We start from the raw sequence: 14993 nt of genomic DNA, 5'->3' as shown, positions 1-14993 counted from the left end.
TTTGTATCTCTGTATGATGGATGTTTCACTGACCCAAGTAAATGGAAGAAAATTTTCTCCAGCCTTTAAATGTATTGCTTTCCTTGTTCTTTCAGAAACACACTTTTCTTGGGCAAGAACATTTTAGAGGCATTTGGCATCAAATCAACAGAATTGTGGCCTTTAATGGAATTTGAAGCACTGAGAGGTGGTTTGATTGGTACGAATCCATTTTTGTTTTCTTTCTCCTCGGCTATACCCCCCTATACACAATAAAGAAACAACTCTTCTCCTCTCCCTCCCTTGTTTTTTGAAACAAGAGTATCTGATTTTATTGAATTTTGTACTTTGGCTTTTATTGTCACTTTCCTTTTTCCCTTGAAGGGGAGGAAAAAACTCTCAACTTGTGTTCAGAGTAAATTAAATTATGAGGAAAAGAGTTTAACAAGATGAACTGAGGTTTTGGAACTGAATCTGAGCATTGCCATGATGTTGCAGATAGTCTAATCTATGATTCAGAAACATATTAGTCATTTTGATATACTGTTGATTTGACTAATTACCCTGAAGGCTGGCTGGCAGACTGAATTGCCCAAGTCACCTAGTAATTTCGATCAAATCAACGAGTAATTATAGTTATGTGCAGGCAACAAATATAGAATACTGATTATGGTAGACTAAAGAAGATGTTATTGTGATAAAATCATACAAAATACCTAATTCTAGCATTATAGCAGTCCTTACCTTTTTCTTACTTCAGTGCTTAGATTCTCAGCACACGATGGAGAAAGGTTGTGGCAACTGTTTGGAGACAATCATTTTATTCTCTCAGTAAAAACATGTGAAAGGTTTTCTGGTGATAAGGTAAATAGTTATATTTTAGATGTACTTTAATTATAATAAGCATGTTTTTGAAAGCCCTCAGAACTAAATATAGTCAGATTTGAAGCTCAAAATTCTCTTAGATTTCCCACAGAAAGAACTTCGAAATGAGCAATTTGTATGGCAGAGCCTGAAGTTATTGTGACTAATTTCGCTATCAGTTCATTAGATAAATACTAATATTAGCATGATTGGCCCTACCTGAAATCCAAATACTGACATTTGTATAGTTCCCATTCTGTCATCATCCTTTTCCTCACTTTGGGAGATCCTTCTCCAGAGTATGGTGTTTATTACTGAATTTGTAACTGGCAATGTTTGTATGCTATTTTTGTGGGCATAAATGTAAAATATTTTAGAAACAGAGCCACGTTTACCGAATGGAAAAAAATCTGTCTTTAATTTTGCTCGAGTTGTCTCCTGGATGGTTTACCTATGTTCCTTTTCTGTGAAAGCAGGAAATACAGTTTACTTGGAATTAGTGCAGATTTGCTGTATAATTAATGTTTGTGAAGCTCCCCCAGGAGACTTATTCTGAAGAAAGCCCCTGTGTTGTGTACTAACTTCATCCACTGTATATGTACTAGGCCAAAAAAAAAAAAATCAGAAAGAGAAAGAAAACAATAATTTAAAAGTTTCAGATATTTTGAGTTTATTCTTGGGGGGGTATTGTAGATGTGTTCCTGCGATTTTCTTGCTTGGTCTTAATTTCTACCTCCCTGTCATAGTGCGAAGGTCTATGACAATGTGCTGAGAGTCCTTCTTGCATTTGAAGATACATGTTATTTTTGGTACAACCTGACCCCAAATGCCTGCTGCTTTGTTGGGATGCTCAGCTATTTCTCCAGCATAATGAGAAAAAGTTTGTTGATTTCCAGCAAGTGCTTTGCTAAGTCATTTTGAGTATTTGCATGTCTTGCCTTGTGCATGGACATTAGAACCTCATGTACTACAGGTCAGTTGCAATTCCATTCCAATATTGAGTCAGATCATCAATTTTTGGTAATCCTGCAGGGTTTAGAATGGAAGTGAATTATTATGCATATATATGTTAATATTATATAAAATTATTCCTCCAAGAAGAGGAACCCCTTTGCTTCCCCATCCTCTTCACCGCCCCTTTGATTTTAGAACTTAATTAGCTCTAAAGTGCAGGATGCTTGGAGGGGAAAGTAGGGACCTTGTCTACTCTTTTTGCTCATCATTTTCTACCTGAAGCCCTAACCCTAGGGAGAAATAGTGCCCATTGCAAAATTTGTCTCAAGCAAAACTTGATTGCAAACGCTGTCTTTGATTTTTCTTCTCTTGCTTTTGCTTTTTCTTTCTTTCCCTTCTGTACCAAAAGACATCGATACACACGTGCTAATTTAGTGGAGGAGAGTTTTAATTAAAGACGTACGGGTAGCCTGAAACCATTCCAGTCTTTGCCAGTCACTCTGGAGGCACATGTGGATGAACTGAAGCAGAATGTGGGAGAGTTGAGATCTTCCCAGTTGCTTCTGGAGGCTTATAGATAAATTAATGCCTTCCTCCCCATGAGGACAGCCTCTCTGCAGGTCTGCTCAGGGGGCTGGCAGCCGTCCAGTCAATAAGCCATCCTTACTGCCTCAGAGGAACTGCTTCGTGTGAGTCGCTTCAGCCTTGACTTATTTCTTGGAAAGGCATCACAGCAAGCCTAAATTTTGGACCCCCTGAGCAGAAATTAGAGCCTCCATTACCCTTTGTTAATTGCAGTTTACATATGGCTTTTCTACTGGAGTGTCTCTGAAGAGGCGCAGCTAATGATTAGTATTTACATCTGTGTGCGGAGCTAGACTTGAGTGCGTGTGCGCGCACGTGTGCGCCGCTCTGTGCTCAGGGGAGACAGACACGGAACGCACCTTGCGCTGAGGTCAAGCGTGGCTCTGTTCAGGGGTGAGTTCTGTCTCAGACTTCCACAGGACGGTGCGTGCGGCAATACAGAGGCTTGGGAGTAGTGAGACCTGCGGCTCATGAGTGCAATATGTTTCAAAGAGAAAGTTTAAGAAATTTCTTTGTAGGTGCATCATGATCTTTGGTTTTCATGGCACATATTAGTTTGAAAGATTGGGGTTTGTACACGTAGAAAAAAATCCTGTAAAAAAAAAAAGGCAGACGACTTAAAATGTTTTAGTGCACGGTGGTGAAATCGTTCAAGTACAACTTCTGTAAGCTGCGGTGCTGGTAGCTTCTCCAAATAGGAGAGATCGCCGTGGTGAGCTATATTGACTTGGAATGCTTTTGTTTTTTCTTAAAACGAGGTCCTTGAAAAATTACTGAGAACCGTGGAGAGCCAGGATTCCTCCAACTACATTGGAGAAGCAGTGATCTAGACTGACAGAAATTGTGGCAGAGCGTTACCTTTTCATACTCCCTGTGCTCTGAACCCCATAAGGAAAGGTAAACTACAGAAATTTAACCCAAGAAGTATTATTGCACAATAATATTAAAGTAAACATTAGAAAAGTGGTCCTCAAGAATAAGACTGTCACTCTTCTGAATTCTTTATGCTTTCTTAACGTGTCATTTTCATCCATATTTATTCCATTGGAAGTTAACACCTCATAACTATAGATGTAGTTGTTTTCCCCTTGTGTGTTTTCTGTTGAATGTTTTTGAACATTTTGTGGTCCTTATAACTGATCCAAATAGCATATTATGTTCAGATACTCTTTAATCCCTACTCATACCCATCAGGCTCTGACTCCTGCAGGGTGCCTTTCCTTTCCTGCTGAGATGAAGAAGAGACTTCTAGAGCACTGTAATTGCTATACTAAGCCAGACTTGGGTACTGTTCTTTGGTTTGGGATGCTCATTGGCTTGTATTTTAAATTAAAAAAATGTTTTTGCTGGGGCGCCTGGGTGGCACAGCGGTTAAGCGTCTGCCTTCAGCTCAGGGCGTGATCCCGGCGTTATGGGATCGACCCACATCAGGCTCCTCTGCTAGGAGCCTGCTTCTTCCTCTCCCACTCCCCCTGCTTGTGTTCCCTGTCTCGCTGGCTGTCTCTATCTCTGTAAAATAAATAAATAAAAATCTTTAAAAAAAAAAAATGTTTTTGCTAAGTAGTACACGAACATGGTACCAAATTCAAGAAGCAAAGAAGGTACACAGTGAAAAGAAGTCTTCCTGCCTCCCCTGTCCCCTGCCACCCCATGCCCCTTCCCTGAGGCAGCCGCCTTACATACCTTCTTGGGACCTTCACAGAGGGTCTGTGCATTCATAGGCATATAGAGTAACACGTTCCTTTTTTTTCTTATACAAATGGTGGCATACTGTACTTGATGTTCTGTCCATATCCCAATAGCCTTTTGATATCAGTACATTCAGAGCTGCCTTCTTTTTTTAAAAAACATTGTGACCTAGGTTTCCATTATATAGAAGTGCCTGCCTTACATAACCAGGAAATTGCTGGTGGGTATTGAGGCTCTTTCCACCTGTTTACTCTCTAAACAGTGCTCCAAAGGACGTCCCTGTAGAGAGGTGTTAGTGGTTAAAAGGATGTGTCTGGGTCAGATCCCAGGATATCTGTATGACCTTGATTAGACCTTGATTACCTTTCTGTGACTCAGTTTCCTTATCTGTGAAAGAAGGGATTAGAGTTCACAGGATTGTCGAGAAGATTTATTAGTATAGTGTATTTCAAATAGTCCTGGCACAGAGAAATGCTGAATGCGTGTCAACTCTTACTGTTAGTCAGTCTGCCATTTTGCAAGGTGAACGTGTCTTCCTAGGATAAATGCACAGAAGTGGTTTTCCTGACCCAGTTTAATTTTGAAGACTGTTGCCGAATAGTTCTCTGTAGGTAGAAGCCCAGTTTATGCGCTCACCTGAGGTGTAGGAGGTATGCCCACTTTTACTTCTCATAAGTCACCTCTTGCTGTGTGTAAATCTGGACCGTGATTGTATATGCCTGAGGCCCGAGTAGCAGTTGCTGAAGGGGGAGAGATTTCAAGTTAAAAAGTTCTTCTCCCTGAAGTTTTTCAGGGCTTCTAGAAGATCTCGCTTTTCATTTTTATTGGTATGACATCTTACCTTGATGATAAACTGATTGTGGCAATAATAAATGTGTGAGCAGTGAACTACTTTAAGCCAATAGGTTTTTACTATGTACTTCTAGAATCCTTTATCTACTCATGGATGAGACGATGCAGTCTTTTAAATCTTCATACAACAGTGGTACCATTTGTTAGAGGGATTATTATGTTTACGTGTAAGGAAGTCTTACATTATTTTTCTGCTCATAAAAACTAAAAGTGAAATTAGAACTTTATAGTCGTAGGTTATCAATCATGTAAGTGCTACTATTATTCCAGTGACTTGAAGGTAAGATCCCAATCTCGATTAGCTCAAGCACCCATGGTTTACTCCATTTCTGTCATGTGTATGGTACACAGAAGGCACCCACCTCTGTGACCCAGTGCATAGACTGGCGAAGAACAGTGCTTTGCCCTCATCAGCATAGGATCATGTTCTAGGAGACGAGCAGGTTGTTGGTTCCGAGCCTTTGCTAACATTATAATCAACGTTAATCAGTTCGTACCTCTGACGCCTCACCTTGCAGTGGCTTGGGTAGGAGTGGAAGTGCCTAGCCAGCCATGAAGTTGGTGGGGCACCAAGGCCTAGCTGATTATTATTCAAGAGCCTGGTTACTCATGGGCTGGAACAACCCCCACGGTGCTGAGACAGAACTTTTCGTTACAGTTCAAGTCACAAAAGTCCCACAACTCTCTTGAGTCATACCTTCAGTATTGGAACTAGCTGTTCGCCTCTGTTTTGGGACTCTTCATGGTTTTACCATGAATGCATCTTTTTTTTTTTTTTTTAAAGATTTTATTTGTTTATTTGACAGAGAGAGAGACAGCCAGCAAGAGAGGGAACACAAGCAGGGAGAGTGGGAGAGGAAGAAGCAGGCCCCAGTGGAGGAGCCTGATGTGGAGCTCGATCCCAGGACTCCAGGATCACGCCCTGAGCCGAAGGCAGACGCTTAATGACTGAGCCACCCAGGCGCCCCTACCATGAATGCATCTTTAAAGTGGCTTTTAAACTTCTTTGAAGGGGGGCAATTCATTGACTCTTTTTAGAATTGGCTGAAGACTATAGCCACCTCTCTCCAGAGAAAGGATGTATAGGGATTTATGAGATTCATGGGTATATAGGGAATTTATGAGATTCATGGGTATATAGGGGATGTTATTGGTACTTCACTCATTGCATTTAGCGTGTCTTATGCCATGCACGGACGGTTGCAGGACATTTTTGCAAAGGAGGCTTTTCATGTTGTTATTTCAAAAGGCAATCATCACCTCACCTCGGTTATACTACAGGTTGCATATCTGAACATTTTCACTGAAAGCATTTGAAAACCTGCTGGGAGGGAACTGATTTTGATTGCTACAGCTCTAAAGACAAATACAGACTAAACAGCACAACTTTCCAAAGTACCTACTTTTCCATAGAAAATGACCAAGACATGTTGGTCAAAAACTTACATCCCGCCCCCCACCGGAACATTTCTTGAGAAGAACTTCATTAGTATGAGAAGGTTCTTAGATTTGGAGCCCTTATCCCAAATCTCTACTTTAGAATATTACCCCGTAGAAGTTGTTGGATCATCTTGTGACTGCATTTTCCTTAGTTAAGTTTTAGGGCTTTGTGGCAGAAATCTTGACTGAGTTGTCCCTTGATAGCTTTCAACAAAATAGTGGTGTGAAAGGGGGTGCATACTACCAAGATTGTAGTGATTAATGGTCCAGTTTTCATGTTTCAACAAACCACTCCATTTGTACAGAAACTTCTCTGTTCAGTCACCAGTGAGCTGATGTCTAAACACTTGCTATAATTTTTAAGAGCTGTAATTTTTGCATTCCAAATCCTTGCTGGTAGTCGTTTAGTTTCTTAAATAGCCTTAAAAAATTAAGTCCCCAAACAAATTTCAGGTATGAATATGAATATTATCTTTAATTTTTCTTCTCCATTTTTTCTGCTTAGCAGTACGTTGCATGGCACTTGGGTATGACCTAGTTGGCAGCCCGTTCTTGTGAAATTAAAATGTAAAACATGGTGGAATTATTTCAAGAAATTATTGACAGTCTTCTGCAATCTCATTACTGTTTTGAAGTATGCATTTATCAGAGCCTGAGACTATTTGGAATGTATGTATGGAGAGAATTTTCTTTGTGCACCCTGCGTGTGTTAACTGATGTCCCTACAACCTGCTGGAACAAAAGAAGATTCTGCTTTGCTGAATAATAAACAGTCATCGAGGAATGAGCCAGAGTCCAAAACTATGGCAAGTTGAGGGAGCCCCAGGACAAGGTCTGGGAGAGTCAGGGGCTATTGGATGCTTGCTTTATTTTTCACAGTCCAGCATTGCTATGTGATATGATAGCGAGAGAAAAGGAAACTGGGCCAGAGGATTACAGCACAGGGAGGATTTAGGTTTAATAGGATTTTATTAGGCTCTAAGTAGAGGTTGTCTGAGGTAGTTTGACCCACACTGAACCCCTCTCCTCCCATGCTATTACTTATAATTGAGGGCACAAGTTTTTTCTCTCTTTAGGTGTTCCCAATATTTGAAGAGTCTTCACCCTTAGATGGAATTTTACATGATAAGCACATTTACAGTAATAGGCTTTTTATGCATTTAGTAGTGGCCAATTCAGGGCATTCCAAAGTGCGTTCTATTCTTCGACTGGCAAGTGCTCAGGAAACAAACAAACAAACAAATTGTATTCGAGATGGTTGATTCCTGTGCTTTGGGCTCTTTAAGTGAAATATGCTTTAATTGTTAAAAAAGAATACAGATTGAATCCATTTATAACTAGAATTCTTACAAAGATTTTTGTACAATGGCCATTCTTCTTCTTCAAAGCTTATCTTCTTACCCCTCCCCAATTAGTATAACAGTTGAAATAAAGTACAGAAAATAATGACTTTTGAGCTGGGGGAGACCTGGGAAATAATCATGTATCCTAACTCCCCTATGTGAGGTTCCAAACCAAGATCCCTGTTTTCCACTGAAGGTCTCACAGCTGGGTAGAGTCCTGGGGTCGTGTCCCCGTTCAGAGCCCAGGACCCCCAAGAGGCGTTTTGACGTTTTCTGACTTTCACACTTGGCCAAGTGAACTAAAAACTCTCAGCCCTTACCATTGGTTCCCCACTTTAAATCCACCTAATCTCTCCAACCATTTCGACAAACCAACCAGAGAAATACGAGGAGGGAAGGAAGCCTGCCATGTCTTTTCATCAAGTTCAAGAGATTGCTTCTGATTTGGCAACTGTCTGTGGAAAGACTCCACATGGCTTCTCTTTTCATCTCTAGGCCTCTCCTTGCTGTGTCATTGACCTTGCCTTTCCTCTGTGCCTGTTGCTCTACAAAATCCTTAATATATATATATATATAAATTCTCTATGTTCATCGGTTCCTTCCCATTAGGCCTGCAAATATGATCACTTTTTCCTTAATAAAAATGTTCTCTTGGCTCTGTTTCCCCTTAAGGTGACCATCATTTCTTTTCCTTAACGAATTTTTATAATCCATTATTAGAGGATATTATATTTAAATAGATAAAAGAAGGATAGTATGAGATCGTGTATCNTATTTATTTATTTTTCCCCCTCAAATTCTCTATGTTCATCGGTTCCTTCCCATTAGGCCTGCAAATATGATCACTTATTTATTTATTTATTTATTTATTTATTTATTTATTTTTCCCCCTCAAATTCTCTATGTTCATCGGTTCCTTCCCATTAGGCCTGCAAATATGATCACTTATTTATTTATTTATTTATTTATTTATTTATTTATTTTTCCCCCTCAAATTCTCTATGTTCATCGGTTCCTTCCCATTAGGCCTGCAAATATGATCACTTATTTATTTATTTATTTATTTATTTATTTATTTATTTTTCCCCCTCAAATTCTCTATGTTCATCGGTTCCTTCCCATTAGGCCTGCAAATATGATCACTTATTTATTTATTTATTTATTTATTTATTTATTTATTTTTCCCCCTCAAATTCTCTATGTTCATCGGTTCCTTCCCATTAGGCCTGCAAATATGATCACTTATTTATTTTATATATATATATATATATTTATTTATTTTTCCCCCTCAAATTCTCTATGTTCATCGGTTCCTTCCCATTAGGCCTGCAAATATGATCACTTATTTATTTATTTATTTATTTATTTATTTATTTATTTTTCCCCCTCAAATTCTCTATGTTCATCGGTTCCTTCCCATTAGGCCTGCAAATATGATCACTTTTTCCTTAATAAAAATGTTCTCTTGGCTCTGTTTCCCCTTAAGGTGACCATCATTTCTTTTCCTTAACGAATTTTTATAATCCATTATTAGAGGATATTATATTTAAATAGATAAAAGAAGGATAGTATGAGATCGTGTATCGTTAAATGCCATAATGTTTACACTGTAATTTCAGTATGATAGTGAAAGGGGTATATTATAATATAGTCATTTGTAGTGTAGGGGAAAAATGTGATTTTTACACATTTATAGCTTTCCTAAGTATTATAGTTTTCAAAGGAGGCTGAAATTAGATAAAGATGTCTATTTGGAAATGAGGTTGAAGGAATTTTTATGATAGAAAGAGGTATAATCTAGATGACTAGAATCTAAGCTTTTATGATTATATAGTATATTTTATAACTGTGATATGGAAGCATATCCATGTGCTTTTTTTCATAGTTAAAAGATATCATGTGCTTTCTAAAAAAAGGCAAATAAGAATACATATAATTCTTATTTCAGTTATCTCTATCTCCAACAATGATTTAATAACATTTTTCTTTCCTTACTGATGAAAAATATTTTTGTATATATTATTAATGAAATACATAAATTTGACTACTCAATAGTCAGTTCTGTCTTTGCAGTATAGAATGTGTGCCGGTCTATATGTGTGTTTTGATAGCTTCTCCCTGCCCGTGTCCAAAAAACTCAACAACCACATCACAAAACCGCATGCAGCCACTGTTGGACAGAGTCCTTTGGGTATTTTTCGGGGTTAGTGGTTCATTTGAAGAAAGAACAAAATCACTCTGAATGGTGTGCAGAGCTTTTTCTCAGGCATGAAATCCGAGTGGATGTGCATGTGGGTATTTTCGGGAAGAACAGGCTGAATATTTTGCAAGAGTGTTCTTCCGAGCAGTCCCAGCGCCCGGGATGATAGGCTGAAGAGAGCAGAGGGCAGGAATGGGGGAAACATCTAGCAATGCCATATGCACGACACAAGCACACATTCTGGTAACTGCAGCCTCTTTTACCTGCTTCTGGCTTTTTGTTAAATTTTGTCCTGCTCTGTTCTTCACTTGGGACTTTAGCTGTGCTCTGAGAGTTAAATAAAAAGATTGGAATGGAAAAATGCAAAAAGGAAGAAAGTAAAGCCTGACAACAGGCAAATGCAGAAACCTCGGAGCTCAAGGAAAGGCGCCCTTCTCTGTCTCTCATAAATATGGAGCCATCTCTTTCTTGTAGTTTTGTATTGCCCTGGGGACATGCTAGTGCTTTAATACTCTAACATGGGAATAAGAGAGAAAGAGAGTGGAAATATCCAGCTCTTTTGTCTTTGGGTGTATTCGGAAGTATTTTCATTTATAGAATCTTCTGGCATAGTGTTTCCTTCTTAAATGTGGCTCGCTTGACTTGCCTGTGTTTAGATTCTTCAGGCATCTGCTTCAAAAGTATGATTGGATAAACATCATCCGAGTGAGATGCACTTTTCTCAGAGAAGATACAGCTTCCTTAAGGGAATAGGGCCAGGGATTATAGCCAGGAGAAAGGAGAATAAAAATTTCTAGAAAGAACCCTGGACTGGGAATCAAGAGACGTCCATTTCCATCAAAACTAACTTGTAGTTTATGATTTTAGCTAAGATATTTATCTTGTAATACAGTCTCGCTATCTGCAAAGATGGCATGTGAAGTTCCTTTGAGAACGAACTTAACAGACCTTAGAGAGCATGTTTCTAATTTTGATTTAGAAGCAATTGGCATGTTGAATGTTCCCCTCATACGTTTGAGGACGAATCTGAGAATCCTGGAGCTGGAAGGAGTCTCAAGGAGTCTTGTACTTTTGAATCTCTGGGATAAACCAAAACACTCTGATTTTCCTCATTATTATTGTTACATCATCTGAATAAAAGACGTTTTCACAGAAATACTATGTTTAAGACAATGAGGGAGTTGAATGAGAACTTGTTTTATTTCTTATCACTTAAAACAGGGCTGCATGCTGAAATGTTACCTCCGAGGACCAGCCTGGTAACCAAAAGTGAGGCGAAGGGGCTGGCTGTAGATCTACTGGCTGGGGCCTCAGAGATGGGGAACACATACCCTGTGTGTGTGGGGAGGCCACTCCTGGGTTCTAAAATACCAGATGGGCCCAGTAAAACATGCCTCTCTGTGGCAAAGAGCCATTGTTGGCAGTGGACAATGTCTTATTGAAAACAATAAATTTGGATTATTAGGAATTACATGTCGGGGAGTTCACCAATTTGAATAATAAAATATAGTCAGAAGATATACACAAGCTCTTTCCCTCAGGTATGTAATTTATGTGAGCCTTCTTCAAACAGGCCTTCCTCTTCCTACATATTTTAGTCCTCTTCCATTCTCCCTAAAAAATGTTTCCTTTCCTCAGAATGATCAGTTCTAGCCAGTTTTCTGTTCTTACGTCCTCCCATTTTTTTCAAGATATGAATGTTGAATGGTTAGCCTCCCACCCCCAACAGAATGTTCCTTAACAATTTTCTAGTGTTTAATTTCACTCCACGCAAAGAACTTGACCTGTAAGTCTAACCTGAATGCTCACCTTAAGCCCCCTTTCTCACATTTTATTGTTTGTAGGTAGGAGGAACAGTTGACCAGTGTCTCCTCCTAATACCCTTCATATTACTCTGTTGAAAAATTGCTGTTTTTTGGGGGCACTACAAGTCTGGAAATTTTATCATGGATTTTGTTTTCCAGTGCACTAATAATTGTCATGCAATCCCTCTACCCCGAACTCTCTCCAGTCGGTATGCTGAAAACATAGTGTTTTGAACTGGACCCAGTCCTTCCTGTGGGCTGATCAAACTACGGAGATATTGGCCCTATTTTCCTGCTTCTTTTGCAAGTTAGTCCCACGCAGCTGGATCAGAGTCACTGTACACTCTATGACCTCAATATCTTTTTTCTCCCTCCTGGCTCTGCAGTAGTCGGACTTTCTTCATATTTTATCCGCATAATTCATTTTTCCTTTGTAAGTGTGCTACCTTGTACTCAAACCGAGTAAGCACTATCTTGTTTTTGATGGATCATTTCTATCTCTGATTTGTCAAGGTTACTTGGAATTCTATTATTTTTCAGAAAAGCCAGAAACCTTAACTTGGTTTGTAGCTATGAAATGACTGAGAATGCTTTCAATTCCATTATGACAGCCACTGATTAAAAAAAATTCAATCGCATTGGACCCAGAAGTCTGGGTGCTGTTTTATAAGTTATTTATTATTATTTTATAAGGCATTTATTTCTGTCCCTGTTAAATAATGGCTTTCCTGTTTCTGGATGTTTTTAAATTCCACAGACATTGGTATCATAGTTTCTTGCTCAGTTACAGAAACTAGATATGAATGATGAGACTTAGCATCTGGGGGGTTGTGATTGATGGTGAAGAAAAGACACCTAATTGTTTAATTTATGCGTGTAGCTTTGGTAGCATCATTTTTATATTTTTAGTAGCAAGGTAAGAGTAAATAGGGGGGCCTGTAGATTGGATAGAAATGTCTATTTTGTAGATATTTTTATTCTGTGTTGGACTTTGAGAATGTCTATGCTTTGATTTAAATTTAATGGCCAGTGTCCTATTTAATATATGAATGTAATGAGATGCATTTTTGTTGTTGTCATTACAGGTTTCAGAAGATGACAGTGAAATGTGAAGAAGTTACGTTTCTTACGTGATACTTGAAAGTTAGTGATTGCTTGCCAGATTTTCCCGATAATGAAATATGACTTAGAAGCACTGATTTACGAAGGTTTATGATGTCATCGGTTACGACGGAAAACAAACTCCAGCAGGCTGTGAGCCTCCAGGGAGTTGACCCAGAAACATGCATGATTGTGTTTAAAAACCACTGGGCGCAGGTAATGTATGAGTTGCACTTTCTCTGCTGGTCTAGGTAGCTCTGGAGTTCTCTATCCCATTGAACCAAGGGTTTCCTACCTCTGTGACGGGTGACTAGGCTTCTAGAAACATGGGGAGCGAGACCCTTGCAGGTAGGAAGAAAAGCAACTTTCTTTCTTTTCTTTTTTTCATTCTTTTTTTTGCTTTCCTAGAATACATATCTGGTTGAAAGCCATGGTTTCCGTAAAAGCAATTAGGGAACATGTATGTTCCTCAGATATTTTTGGAAGAACAGCTGTTGGCTTGAAAGGGACTTTGACATCATGTTGCAATAGACTTGACCAGGATTAGACTCTCTCTTTCCCTCCCCCCTGCTGATTTCCGTTTAGTCCTTACACTCTAACAGCGCTAAAATACACATTTATTAAATATTTATGAAGTGCTGTGCTGAGTACTTCAAAAGCCTTATGTCATTTACTCTTCTCCACAAGCGGGTAAGGCCGTTAGCGTAAGCTTCCTCATTTTACAGGTGAGGGAATGGAGGATTAGAGATGTGGAGTAACTCTCTTGAGGTTATATAGATAGTGAGTTTCTTTCTTTCTTTCTTTCTTTCTTTCTTTCTTTCTTTCTTTCTTTCTTTCTTTCTCTCTCTCTCTTTCTCTCTTTCTTTCTTTTCTTTTCTTTTCTTTCTTTTCTTTCTTTCTTTTCTTTTCTTTCTTTCTTGATTTTATTTATTTTTTTGAAGAGAGACAGCCAGCGAGAGAGGGAACACAGCAGGGGGAGTGTGAGAGGAAGAAGCAGGCTCCCAGCAGAGGAGCCTGATGTGGGGCTCGATCCCAGAACACCGGGATCATGCCCTGAGCAGAAGGCAGACGCTTAACAACTGAGCCACCCAGGCGCCCCAGATAGTGAGTTTTTAAGCAAGTACACAGTAGACCTTGGTCCCTTGACTTGTGTATTTGACCTCTGTGCTCTACCATTTTTCGGGCTGGTGGTCCCTGTGTAATTGAAGGAAAGAAGATGCCTGGCAGTATCTGAATTCATTACAAAGCTGATTATAAAAGTTTTTTTTGATTGTTCAGTTTGACTTCTCTGTAACTCTGATCTGCTTGTATAGATAATTACGGGTTGAATGTTCAGAAAATTTATCAGCTCACCGCTTTCCTCAGGGAGTTTACAAGTAGTAAAATAAATAAAACTGGCCTTCTTTACTACTTGTCCAACATTACACTCCCTAGGTGAGCTGGTAAGTGGCTATTTATGTGACAGTTTTTTAATGACTACCCAGTTCCTTCCTGTGGCTGGAAACAGCAGAGGGGTTAAAGCACTGAGCCTGCAAATCACAGCAATTATGGGGGACACAGTTTAGATCAAAAACAAAATCAATTCTGTTTCTGGGTCATTTACACTTTGTAGCTTCTTGTCACTAGTATAGAGCTTCCAAGATTTTGTATGCATTTCCCATTCTCTGACTTTTGGCTATTAGAATCTTAATGGGTTTGCTCTGGATTTTAAGGGCACATCTGCTTTAGCAAAGGGAGGAAAGTAATTCAGGAGTTTTCCAGATAATTAGAGTAATTATCTTTGACTTTGCACTTTTATAAGTATTTTAACGTGCTGGCTCCAAAGTGGGGTTGTGAACCTTAAGGGATGTGCCCATTAGTCCATTGGGTGTGGGAAGAATATTTTAGAAGGCCTGTTTTTATCTTTATCTTTTGAAAATTTCTGTCTTGTGTTTATAAAGTACATCATATAGTCACATATTAGTATGTGCACATTTGTTAATGTATCTAATAATTATTTGTGCTCATTTCTTTTTTAACTGGTAGGAGTGTGCAGTCAGACGTTTTAGACTGAGAATACTTTCAGCCTCAGTCATTAAATTTGGCTAAAAAGTCCATCATTCTAATACGTATTCTTGGCTCTGGGACCATTTTGTTTATTTGTGTAGGAATACTTTCGGTTGTAAGCATTCCTGGTGGAGA

General features: G+C 39.0%; 1 protein-coding gene across 5 annotated transcripts in view; it reads left to right on the top strand.

Moving 5' to 3' along the window:
* Positions 1-14993, top strand: part of FAM160A1 (family with sequence similarity 160 member A1) — a 229704-nt gene that overhangs the window by 131818 nt on the left and 82893 nt on the right. For 2 of the 5 annotated variants that reach the window (XM_019808854.2, XM_019808868.2), the window contains 2 exons: positions 96-199; positions 12797-13028. In XM_019808854.2, the coding sequence (XP_019664413.1) occupies positions 12924-13028 (105 nt within the window). In that variant the 5' untranslated portion in view covers positions 96-199; positions 12797-12923. Of the gene's footprint in view, positions 1-95; positions 200-3140; positions 3280-12796; positions 13029-14993 lie in introns of all 5 variants that reach the window. The other 3 variants (XM_034661527.1, XM_034661528.1, XM_019808859.2) reach the window with 3 other exon arrangements.

This window comes from Ailuropoda melanoleuca, chromosome 5, assembly GCF_002007445.2.
Source record: "Ailuropoda melanoleuca isolate Jingjing chromosome 5, ASM200744v2, whole genome shotgun sequence".
NCBI classification, from domain to species: Eukaryota; Metazoa; Chordata; class Mammalia; order Carnivora; family Ursidae; genus Ailuropoda; species Ailuropoda melanoleuca.
The sequence above is the reverse complement of the archived record's forward strand: the minus strand, read 5'-3'. Positions and strand labels throughout refer to the sequence as shown.